The following is a 12,475-nucleotide window of genomic DNA, read 5'->3' as shown; positions in this document are numbered from 1 at the left end:
CTCATGTGCAAGCAGGGCGCGGGGCTCATGTGCAAGCAGGGAGCGGGGCTCATGTGCAAGCAGGGAGCGGGGCTCATGTGCAAGCAGGGAGCGGGGCTGGCGTGCAAGCAGGGAGCGGGGCTGGCGTGCAAGCAGGGCGCGGGGCTCATGTGCAAGCAGGGAGCGGGGCTGGCGTGCAAGCAGGGAGCGGGGCTGGCGTGCAAGCAGGGCGCGGGGCTCATGTGCAAGCAGGGAGCGGGGCTGGCGTGCAAGCAGGGCGCGGGGCTCATGTGCAAGCAGGGCGCGGGGCTCATGTGCAAGCAGGGAGCGGGGCTCATGTGCAAGCTGGGAGCGGGGCTGGCGTGCAAGCAGGGAGCGGGGCTGGCGTGCAAGCAGGGCGCGGGGCTCATGTGCAAGCAGGGCGCGGGGCTCATGTGCAAGCTGGGAGCGGGGCTCATGTGCAAGCAGGGCGCGGGGCTCATGTGCAAGCAGGGCGCGGGGCTCATGTGCAAGCAGGGCGCGGGGCTCATGTGCAAGCAGGGAGCGGGGCTCATGTGCAAGCTGGGAGCGGGGCTGGCGTGCAAGCAGGGAGCGGGGCTGGCGTGCAAGCAGGGCGCGGGGCTCATGTGCAAGCAGGGCGCGGGGCTCATGTGCAAGCTGGGAGCGGGGCTCATGTGCAAGCAGGGCGCGGGGCTCATGTGCAAGCAGGGCGCGGGGCTCATGTGCAAGCAGGGCGCGGGGCTCATGTGCAAGCAGGGAGCGGGGCTCATGTGCAAGCTGGGAGCGGGGCTGGCGTGCAAGCAGGGAGCGGGGCTGGCGTGCAAGCAGGGCGCGGGGCTCATGTGCAAGCAGGGCGCGGGGCTCATGTGCAAGCAGGGCGCGGGGCTCATGTGCAAGCAGGGCGCGGGGCTCATGTGCAAGCTGGGAGCGGGGCTCGCGCGCGCCCCCGGAGGATCCACCGCTCGGCTCCGCTGCTCCGCGCTCCCGCGGTGGCGGCGGCTCCTCTCTGGACGCATTCGGCCTCGAACGACCCGGGTTGGGGCGGCGCGGGGCGGGGCGCGCGGGGCTCCCGGACACCCGGCCAACCGAGCCCCGCGCGGCCCGCCCCGCGCCCCGAGGCCGCGCCTGCGCACGGCGAGAGGACCTGCCCTCCCGGCGGGCGCCGACTGCGCAGGCGCGGCCTTCCGCGCAGGTGCGGCCCCGCCCCCGGCTGCGGAGCCGCGCCTGCGCGGTGGTGGCGAGCCGCCGGCGGCCGGATCGGGGCGGTGCAGCCTGGACGAAGCCGGCCGGGCGGCGCTGAGGGCGAAGATGCGGTTCCTGCTGCCGCTGCTGCTGCTGCTGGTGGCGGCGTCGGCGGCGGCGCGGAGCGAGGCCTCGGCCGGCCTGGGCGGCGCGCCCGGCAAGAGGCTGAAGATGCCGTACGCCACGGGGCCGCTGCTCAAGTTCCAGATTTGGTGAGGACGCGCGCGGCCGCCGCCGCCCCGCCGCCCGGCGCCGCTCCCCACGCGAGGCCCCGGCTCCGCGGCCTGCCCCGGCTCCGCTCCCCACGCGAGGCCCCGGCTCCGCGGCCTGCCCCGGCTCCGCTCCCCACGCGAGGCCCCGGCTCCGCGGCCTGCCCCGGCTCCGCGGCCCGCCGCCCGGCTCCGCTCCCCACGCGAGGCCCCGGCTCCGCGGCCCGCCCCGGCTCCGCTCCCCACGCGAGGCCCCGGCTCCGCGGCCCGCCCCGGCTCCGCTCCCCACGCGAGGCCCCGGCTCCGCGGCCCGCCCCGGCTCCGCTCCCCACGCGAGGCCCCGGCTCCGCGGCCTGCCCCGGCTCCGCGGCCCGCCGCCCGGCGCCGCTCCCCACGCGAGGCCCCGGCTCCGCGGCCCGCCCCGGCTCCGCTCCCCACGCGAGGCCCCGGCTCCGCGGCACAGCCCGCCCGCGGCTCGGTCGTTGAAGACGGGGGGAAAGGGGCTCGCGGGGCCCGGCCTGGCGCCCGCGGGGTCCAGGGGCTCCGGTGGGAAGGCGGCCCGGGGCCGGGGCCCGCGCGCACGCGCACGCCGGCCGCCCGGGAGGATCGCGGGGCTGGGCCCGGCCCGGGGGGAGCGCGTCCGCGCTGCCAGGCCCCGCCGCCCTCGCGGCGTCACGCACCGCGCCCGCTCTCCGCCTTCCCGCCCGGGCAGGAGGTTGGGGCCCGGCGCGGCGCCGGGGCCGAGGCCGGCCGGGGTTCCGGCCGTGAACTGGCGTCGGAATGGTTTGTGCCACCGAGGGTCAGCGCGCGGATGAACTTGGCTTGACATCTCTGTGCTCTGAAGCACGGTGGGGCTTTCCCCCTTTGCGGTCGTGGTCTCGAACTCCGGGCCTGGGCGCTGCCCCTCGGCTCTCCAGCCACAGCGCCACTTCCGGGTTCCTGGGTTCACGGGAGATCAGAGTCTCACGGACTTTCCTTCCCGGGCTGGCTTTGAACCGCGATCCTCAGATCTCAGCCCCCTGAGTAGCCAGGATGACAGGCCTGAGCCGCCCGGCCGTAATGCAGCTTTTTAATGAACAATTCAGTGATTTTTTTTTACATTCCCTTCCATTGAAACGAACATTTTCAAGTTGATTGGATATGTAACAGTGGAGCTACTGTTGAAAACAGACTTAATTTTCCAATTGTTAGTAATTTCCCACTGCTGTACTCAGTCTTTGCTTCCGTAGGACGGTAGCAAAAGAGCACACTAGAACTGATTTGTATGTTGGTACTGACCAAAGTTGGCAGAATCAGGAACTAGAGAAATTGCAAGTTCCAGAGGAAAGTCTTGTTAGGTACCAGAGACGCGATGTCTCCATATTCAACAAATCGGAGAGCAGGGCTCTCTGGAGGAATCCGATTCCGTTCTCTCTGGGACTGCACAGGTAAGAGCAGGGACTTTATCCTCAGACCTCCAGGGCATAAAACAGCAGCTGCTGCGTGGCCAGAAGGTTTTCTGGAGGAGGGGAACTTTGAACTACCTTGGGGTAGATAAGAGGCCTGAGGCCTAGGCCACATAGAAGACCAGCTGGCTTCTTGTGGAAGGGAACTCCAGAGCACAGAGTAGACAGGAGAACATTCCCGGTGCATTTGGAATTATCCAAGTAATATGCAGCTCAGAATGGAAAGGGAGTGGTAGGAAAGCAGCTAAAGCTTGAGAAACTTAACGGGCGGATTTAGCAGCTGTAGAAGCCTTAAGCATCCAGCTTCTACCACCCATGGATTGAAAACTAGTTCAAGAGGAAAGCATGTACTGCACAGACTTGCTTGCTCTTACTCAGAATCAAAATGGTACCTCAGCCGTGTCTGTAGGTTCGCATTGTGTTAAGTAACGTGCGTCATTTAGAGTTCACATGGACTTATGCATGGGTAGAGTGCAAGGCACTCTGCCATTTTCTAGAAGACACTTGAACGTCTGCGGGTTTGGGGGGCAGGGGAAGGAGCTGGCAGTCCTCCCCGGAGTCCATGGAGCCAAGGAGGGACCGCATGGTGGCTCCTGAGCTCGGGGGGAGACTCCTGGCCTGGGATGGTAACTAGTTAAAGGAGAGAGGTTTTGCACATTGTTGGTGGGTTTTGTGGGGGGTTTTGGTTCTCACCTTATCAGCAAGAGAAGGATAATTTGAACCTTGAAGGCTAAAGACATAGCAGCAATAAAGAAATGTCTGCCACTCCCAAATGGCAATAATGACTGAAACCAGTTACATATCCCACAAAATTGAAAATAGAATGGGTTGTAAAATGCACCGTTATTTTACATGCCATTTAGAAAGAAAAAATGCTACTATTTAAACTATGACATAATATCATAAGCTAAACCCTGATTTTTTTAGGGTTCTTAAATACACTTGTTGGAATCAATGGCATAGAGTGAGAAGGGGATGCAGAGAGCGGGCAGTTCTGTGTGTGTGCGCCAGTACTGGGGCTTGCACCCACCCTGGGTGCTGGCCCTTGGCTTTTTCACTCAAGGCTGGCGCTCCATCGCTTGAGCCATTGCTCCACTTGCAGCTTTTTAATAGATAATTTTAAATAGGAGACTCACGGACTTTCCTGCCTGGGCTGGCTTCAAACTGCAGCCCTCAGCTCTCAGCCTCCTGAATAGCTGGATTTTAAATAGGAGACTCACGGACTTTCCTGCCTGGGCTGGCTTCAAACTGCAGCCCTCAGCTCTCAGCCTCCTGAATAGCTGGATTCCAGGCGTGAGCCCCAGCTCCTGGCTTCATTGAGGCTCTCTATGCTGTTTTCACATATAGATGCCATGTATCTTTCTTTTTTCCTGTTCGTTTCCCTTCTCCCAAGTAGTTCTTTTTTTGGGGGGGGAGGGTCCAGTCGTGGGGCCTGAACTCTGGGCCTAGGTGCTGTCCCTCAGCTCTTCAGCTCAAGGCTAGCACTCTACCACTTGAGCCACAGCGCCACTTTCTGCTTTTTACTTTTTGCTTATGTGGTGCTGAGGAATCGAACCCAGGGCCTCATGCATGCAAGGCAAGCGCTCTACCACTGAGCCACCTTCCCAGCCCTCCCAAGTAGTTCTTAAACTCATTCTACATTTATCCATAGATACTCACATAGATATGTTCATATCCATGAATATGTATGTCTGTTAGGTCTAGCTTTTCACTTGTGAGCAAAATCATAAGATAATCTTTTTTTTTTTGAGCTTGTCTGATCTCAATCTGAGTCTCCCAGTTCTACCCATTTTCCTGTAAATGACATGATTTTATTTTTCTTTGTGGCTGCCTAATACGCCATAATTTAGGACTACAATAGATAGTATGGACTGCTGTGTGTAGCTGACTCCATTGCTTGGCTGTTGTGAACAGGGCTGCAGTAAACGTTGGTGTGCAGGTGTCTTTCCCGCGTGTGTATTTACTCTCCTGATACAAGTCCAGTAGTGGTATGGTAGGGCCACAGGAAAGGCTGCTGGGAGATTTTTGAGGAACCTGCTTATTGATTGCCATGTTTGCTCTACAGCCCCCACAGCATATGGATTTGAGGTTGTTGGGTTTTTCTTTTTCTGAATCCTTGCCATCACTTGTTATTGTGTGGTCTCCCTGCCTCTAACACTTAGCTCATGGCGAGCTGACGCCGAGCCACACTTCTAGTCCCGGGTTTTTGCTGGGCAATTGGAGATAAAGAGTCTCTAGGACTTTTTCTGCCTGGGCTGGCTTTAGCCACAGTTCTCAGATCTCAGTATCCTCATAGACAGGATTGTAAGCGTGAGCCTCTGGTGCTTAGCTGGCATAGGAAAGCTTTCATCTTGGTATCTGGGCGGCTTTCTCTGGCAGTGAAGGTCTGTGTGTGCTGCAGCGCTCAGTGGAAATGCTTCTTCCCTGCAGTGTCTCCTGAGGGTACCGGCGGGTGTTTGAGGAGTACATGCGGGTTATCAGCCAGCGGTACCCGGACATCCGCATCGAAGGGGAGAGCTACCTCCCTCAGCCCATCTACAGGTCAGTCCCTCAGCCCGTTCCCAACTGGAAAGCAAGCCAGGCGTTTGACTTTATGCACTTAACCACATTTCTATGATTATCCTCACTTCTTGGTTGGTGATGATAATATGCAAAAAGTAGAACTTCGTAACTAGCACGCTGTGCCTGGTGTGGGTGCTCCCCTGTAGTCGCAGCACTCAGGATTGGCTGAGGCCGGAGAGCCACGCGTTTCACGCCAGCCTGTGCTCTTTGTAGCAAGACTGTCAAACTTACCAACCAACCAACCAGTTAGTAATAGTGGGTTTCTTTGACCTAAATATGAAGGCTTTTTGTGTAAGAAAGGGGGAGAGGGGGCTGAAGGATGCAGCCTTGTGAAGGGTGTTTTCTTGGGCAGTTGTACTGTGGAAATAGGAGTAAATTCACTCCCTCCTCATCTTTCCAGTGCCCTGCACGTGCTAAGCGTGCATTCTGCCATCGAGCTATGTTCCCAGATCCCTAAAACTCCATACAAAATCCACCATACTTGGTTCTCTAGAACTTTTGGATTGGGTATCTAGAAAATGTCTATACCCATGTACTTGGATTATTAATGTTTAAAGTATATGAGGAACTGTGGTTTCTAATGAGAGTCTTTATTTTCTTTTCACAGACACATAGCATCCTTCCTGTCAGTCTTCAAGCTCGTGTTAATAGGGTTAATCATCGTTGGAAAGGATCCCTTTGCTTTCTTCGGCATGCAAGCTCCCACCATCTGGCAGTGGGGCCAAGACAACAAGGTGCGTGCCCACAGCTCTGGCCACGGCAGGTGTCGGGGCCGTGCACCGCGTGGGGCCGGCCGGTCTCCGGGACTTGTTACTGGCAAGCCTGTAAAGATGCCTGATTTCAGCTTACACCACTGCCTGTCTCTGGTGAAGTCACACAGCTGCCCTTCACTTGAGATCCTAGAATGGTTAATACGTTCATTAGCCCTTTTTATTTGGGGGACTGGCACAAAAGTATTGGCCTGATTTTGACTATATAGAGTGCCTCCCGGGCAGCAGGATGGGTTAGGCTGTTAATGCTTCATTCACATGTTACAAAATTTCCGTTCATGGGGCTCCATTTGGCGAATTGCTGGGCAGAGTTGGGCCTCCTGGGCCTTTACTCTCTCCTCCATAGTCTGCCGTGTGTCTGCTCTCTCCAGATTCTTATCTCCATCTCTTTTAATTAAAGCCATTTTTCCCCAAATTATTTACCACTTTGAATCCAATTTTTATTTCTCCAAGCCTTCTCCAGCCCCTATTCTGGGGCTTGAACTCAGGGTCCAATTTCTGCCCTTGAGCTTCTGCTCAAGGTGAATGCTCTACTACTTGAGCCACAGCTCCACTTCTGGCTTTCTACTGGTTCATTGGAGATGAGAGTCTCATGGACTTTCCTGCCTGGGCTGGCTTGGAACCGCAGTCCTCAGATCTCAGCCCCCTGAGTAGCTGGGATGACAGGCGTGAGCTTTCTCACGCGACGTGCTCTTGCTCTCTGGAGGGTCTGAGTTCTGCTCTTACCCTTCAGTTCTAGGCCTGCCAGGCTTAGCCAACTCCTTCAGAGCTGCGCTTCTTCTTAAGGAACCACATACTCCAGTAGCATTGAGGACTCGGTGGTAGGGCCATCCTTGGGTGTTATGTAGCTGCCCTGCTGTAAACAAACTCCTGACGGGCAGAGGGTTGAGAAGGAGGCACTGAGCACTGGACCGTTGCATTCAGTCTAATACACTGCTGTTGACCGCCCGTGGAGCAAGAATAGAGCTAAAAATCTACAACTTTATGGCAGGGCTTTGTTTTTGTGTATTTTGTTTTTGTGCCAGTCCTGGGACTTGATCTCGGGGCTTGAGCGCTGTCCCTAAGCTTTTGTGCTCAAAGCTAGTACATTTGAGCCTTAGCTCCACTTCTGCTTTTCTGGTGGTTCATTGGAGATAAGAACTTTCCTGCCCCCCCCCCCGCCCCCCCCCCCCCCGGGGAGGGGGAGGGAGTGCAGCTCTAAGGCAGTTTTTTGTGTTTTTCATGAGAAAGTCTTACTATGACATTTGTTACCGGAATCAGCTTAGGGATTGGCAACTGGCCATCAGCTTTTAGTCCAGCTTTTGTTGCGTTGAGACTTTTCTGTGCAGGAGAGCTTCTAGTCTCCTTTGGGCGAGGCTAGATTTGTCTTGGAAAGGGAAATGGATGCACTTTGACTCCTGTTCTCAGAGCGATTTGAAGTGACTTGTTTGTGACCTCGGGGGTTGTGTGAGTGCGCAGTGTTGCCTGCTCTTGCATCACGCGTCCCGTGTGTGTTTATGCATTATAAAATTGGTAAGAGGTACCCTTACGCTGATGTTCTTTTGCTTCAGGTGACTTTTAAAACTGCTTAGAAACTGCAGCGTAAACATCACCTAAGTCTCACCTGCATAGAGCTCTGAGTTCATGCTCCATTTTCCTTGATCTTTGAGTGATGTCTGAGCCTGTGGAATAACCGCAACAGCTTGGGAACTTTTAGAGCAGATTAAAAGATTTTAAAAAGACTTTACCGTGTTGGGCACCCGTGGCTCATGCCTATCATCCTAGCTTCTCAGAAGGCTGAGGTCTAAAGATCATGGTTCAAAGCCTGCCCAGGCAGGAAAGGAAATCAATGAGACTCTTACCTCTCATTAACCACTAAAAAGCCAGAAGTGGAGGTATGGCTCAAGTGGTAGAGCACTAGCCTTGAGCTAAAAAGCTTGGGGACAGTGGCCAAGACCCTGAGTTCAAGCCCCCAAAACAGGCACACACACAATGAGATGGGCGATTACACTTACTCTCTTAAGAGCCAGACACTGGTGGCTCACACCTGCTATCCTAGTTACCCAGGAGGCTGAAATCTGAGGGTCAAGATTCAAAGCCAGCCCAGGTAGAAAAGTCCCATGAGTGAGACTCTTATCTCCAATAAACCACTCAAGAGTGGCTCGAAGTTGTAGCATGCTAGCCTTGAGCACAAAGAGACTCAAGGACAGCGCTCAGGACCCAAGTTCAAGCCCCACAACTGACCAAAAAAAAAGAATGAGAAAGGTTAGGATGTGGCTCAGGTGGTAAGGGACCTGCAATGAGTGAGTTCAAGTCCCTGTCTCAGTTGGGGGAAAAATGAGAGTGAATAATGAATGAATATTAACATGATGGACGTATCTTAGACGTTTATGTAGTGACACTTCAAAATGACTCCATTGTGCTGTTACGTTTTCTTGTAGGTCTATGCGTGCATGATGGTTTTCTTCTTGAGCAACATGATTGAGAACCAGTGTATGTCAACAGGGGCATTTGAGATCACTTTGAACGGTAGGTTCTGACTTTGTGATAACACTCAAATGGTTTATAAAAAGTGTCAGGCTTTTCTGTTTTTCTTTTTTTTTTTTTTTTTTTTTTTTTTTTTTTTGCTTATGTGGTGCTGGGGAATCAAACCCAGGGCCTCATGCATGCAAGGCTAGCGCTCTACCACTGAGCCACCTTCCCAGCCCAGGCTTTTCTGTTTTTCATAAGAGAAATATTCTTAAAGTTCATGTGTTATTTTGATGGAAATTAAAAATTCGCAAGACAAGGAGTGTAGAAGATTTAAGTCACTCTGTTGACCACCGCTCCTGCCTTTCAGACTTCCTTAAAGAGTTGCCCTCCCCGGCCTCGTTTGCCAGTTGTGCTCACATGACCAGGATAGCCTGCGTGAGGTCTCCTGAAGAGAGGCTGGGCGCTCTTCCTGCGCTCAGGGAACAGCCGGCCACCACACGCGCATCACCGTTTCCGTGTCTACAACTCCCATACACTCCGCTTGCTCCTCTCCTCTTCCTACCATCCTTTGTATATCCAGTTGCCCCCAAACCACACAAACCCATCTTTCCCCCACTCTCCATACTGGCTTCTTTCTCTTCCCTTGCTCAGAATCCCACGCCTGCTCCTCTTCACCTTCTCCATGCCCCTGTTGCCTTGTTACCACCTCCTGCCTCTTCCTTCATTCTCTAAACGAGAGCCCTGAGCTAGCAGTGTTCTTGTACACGTTTGAATGGACAAAAGCAATCAAAGCTGGGCACTGGTGGCTCACGCCTGTAATCTCTGAGGATCAGGGTTCAAAGCCAGTCCAGGCAGGAAAGTCCATGAGATTCTTATCTCCAGTTAACCACAGAAAAAGCCAGAAGTAGTGCTTTGGCTGAAGTGGTAGCCTCCTGAGTAGCTAGGATTACAGGAGTAAGCCACTCTTGCGACTTCAAAAGAGTATTTTGTGGCATGTGTGAAGTTATATAGAATTCAAACTTAAGTTTTTGATTTGAGTTTGCTTCTGTTCTCTTTTTTGTGCTAGTACTGGGGCTTAAACTGGGAGCCTGTGCACTATCCCTGATTCTGCTTCACTCAAGGCTGGTGCGCCACTCCTGGCTTAACTGGAGCTGAGTGCTCCAGATTTGCCTGCCCTGGCTGGCTTTGAACCTGATCCTCAGACCTGAGCCTCCTGAGTAGGTAGATTGTAGGCATGAGCCACTGGTGACCAGCCATCTTACGTTTCATCAGTGAAACAATCCATGGAATTTGTTACCTCTTGTCATATTATATAAGTAATATTCCTGATTTTTGTCTCTTGCTCCATAGAGCCTAAAATATCTGACGTCTGGCTTCTTACAGAAAAATTGGCCTGCTCCAAAGATAGTGGTACTTTGTGTTGTTGGTTCTGTTTTGGAGCAAGGTCTTGTGTGAAAGACAGGCTGCTGCCTCACCGGGACTTCCTGCCCCAGTGCCCTGTGTTCTGGGACTGCAGAGTAGCCTGCCGTGCCCAGTTAGATTTTATTTTAAGTGCAGATTTCATCTTTCCACTTCAGAGTCTCAGATTCATGTTGTGACTTGTCATGGTTTTAAAGGTAAATGCCAGACAGCGGTTCAGGTGGCCAGGGCCCTTCAGTGACTGCTGTGGCACGTCTCTTCTAGAACCACTTGTAAGACGTGGGTGGGGTGCCTTTTGTGTTCATAGACGTACCTGTGTGGTCTAAACTGGAGTCTGGTCACCTGCCCTCCATGCAACAACTTGTTCAAATTCTTGACAATGAAATGAAGCTCAACGTGCATATGGACTCAATTCCACATCACCGATCGTAGCCCCGCCGAGCAGCCCCGGAAGCTCTCTCGTGAGTGATTTGACGGTGAAGACGCCCGCTGTTTAACTCCCTCTCCAGGTGTTAGCAGACAGTGCATCTGCCCCCGTTTCCAGCTTTCTGTTACAGGGATACGTGTGCCCTTCACTCACAGTTACAAGTTTTATCAAGATTGCTTGGACCTGCCAAATAAAGGTTGTATTAAGTTAGTCTTGAGGGGCCAGGCGCCGGCGGCTCACGGCTCACGCGTATAATCCCAGCTACTCAGGAAGCCGAGATCTGAGGATCACAGTTCAAAGTCAGCCCAGCAGGAAAGTCTGTGACCACTCTTATCTCCAATGAACCACAGAAAACCAGAAGTGGCGCTGTGGCTCAAGTGGTAGAGCGCTAGTCTTGAGCTGAAGAGCTGAGGGACAGTGGTCAGGCCCAGAGATCAAGCCCCACGACAGACCAAAAAAAGTTATTTTTTCGTCTTGAGGGTTTAATAATTTGTGTTTTTTTTTTTTTTTTAATGGTCATAGGGCTTGAACACATGGCCTGGGCTCTGTCTTTGAGCTCTTTAGCTCAAGGCCAGCACTCTACCACTTTGAGCCACAGTTCCACTTCTGGTTTTCTGGTGGTTCATTGGAGATAGGATTCTCATGGGGTTTCTCCTGCCTAGGCTGGCTTCAAAGCACAATCCTCAGATCTCAGCCTCCTGAGCAGCTAGGATGACAGGCGTGAGCCACCAGCACCCAGCTCTATGGCATCATTTTTTTAAGACTGAGAGTTGGTTAGAGGTTGGCAGATTGTTCTCAGTTCTTTTCTGATGGGTGAGTTGACTTTGTAGGGTTACTTATGCGAGTGCGGTTGAAATGAACCATCCTTCTTTTCCGTGTGTCTTTCAGACACGAAGGGATTTGCCAGAGCAGCGTGGCTGGCACCATGAAGGTCTGCACCGAAGACACACGCTGTTGGTGCAGACCAGACGCCTGCGGCCTCGCTGGACCTCCTGGGAAACCTCGGTGCGGGAGGGCTTCTCGGGTCTGTGCGCATTCGTAGAGTGCAATAATACTGTATAGCCTCCTCCCAAGTTCACCCAGCTAATAATCTCTTTTGCGTGTGGTCATTACTACTGTAATTTTTTTCTTAGTCATATTTGAAAAGGCAGGAAATTGAGTTACAATTTGATTTTCTTCAAGATGTGTTAAATTTGTTGTACTTTTGTATGATTTTCATTTTTTATAGTTTAAAGTCAATCGTAAGAGTTCATCAGATAAGTCTTAATTATTTGGTCATGTCCAATTTATGGTTTTCAAAATACTCCAGATTGTGAACATGCATTTACAAGATTATGGGGGGGAATTCAGTATCCAGAATGCTCTACCAGTTTGTGTGTGTGTGTGTGCGTGCGTGTGTGCTTTTGTATGTGTGTGTGTGTGTGTGTGGGAGAGAGAGAGGGAGGATGTGATTATCAAAGAACTACGAGACAAACTGCTTTTTAAACCCTGTTGTGTAGTTCACGTGTCTTGCCTTGACTAATAAATTGACTAACTGGGCCTTTATATTTAACTAAATAAAAAACTAAGTAGATGTCGGTGAAGTGAAAAGGTTACATTTTATTGCTCTGTACTTGAAATGCCTGTTTTTGACTTAGACGTAATCTCATAGGGACGCTTGAGAGTCACATGGAGCAGGTTAACTTAACAGCGTTAGGATTGCTGAGACTCACCTCATTAAATCAATAAAAGTTCAGTTGAATCTCTTTACAGCATCGATCTGTCTAGTAACCCACATCCTTTATCAGAGTTTTACTGTATTTGAAAAGTGACGTTGGAAAGGTTTTAATACTTTGTGCAACTCCAGATTTCTAAAGGCTCTCTTAAAGAACTTGAATGAAAGACCTTGAAGTTGATCGACCTTAGGGATGATGGGCAGAGCTGGGAACCCCTGTGAGGTCCCAGGTCGGCGGCAGCAATGGCGTCGGTGCG

The 12,475-nt window shown here is 52.9% G+C and overlaps 1 protein-coding gene across 1 annotated transcript; it reads left to right on the top strand.

The window, feature by feature from the left end:
- Positions 1-1,218: 1,218 nt before the first annotated feature.
- LOC138804493 (thioredoxin reductase-like selenoprotein T) lies at positions 1,219-12,249 on the top strand. The gene is made up of 6 exons (XM_069988779.1): positions 1,219-1,433; positions 5,306-5,416; positions 6,045-6,171; positions 8,628-8,715; positions 10,385-10,538; positions 11,393-12,249. The coding sequence occupies exons 1-5, from the start codon at positions 1,288-1,290 to the stop codon at positions 10,507-10,509; spliced, it is 597 nt and encodes a 198-aa protein (XP_069844880.1). The 5' UTR covers positions 1,219-1,287; the 3' UTR covers positions 10,510-10,538; positions 11,393-12,249.
- Positions 12,250-12,475: the final 226 nt, after the last annotated feature.

The sequence above is a fragment of the Dipodomys merriami genome, unplaced genomic scaffold, assembly GCF_024711535.1.
Source record: "Dipodomys merriami isolate MVZ:Mamm:240054 unplaced genomic scaffold, mDipMer1.0.p SCAF_367, whole genome shotgun sequence".
NCBI classification, from domain to species: domain Eukaryota; kingdom Metazoa; phylum Chordata; class Mammalia; order Rodentia; family Heteromyidae; genus Dipodomys; species Dipodomys merriami.
This window is presented reverse-complemented; position numbering and strand designations above follow the sequence as displayed.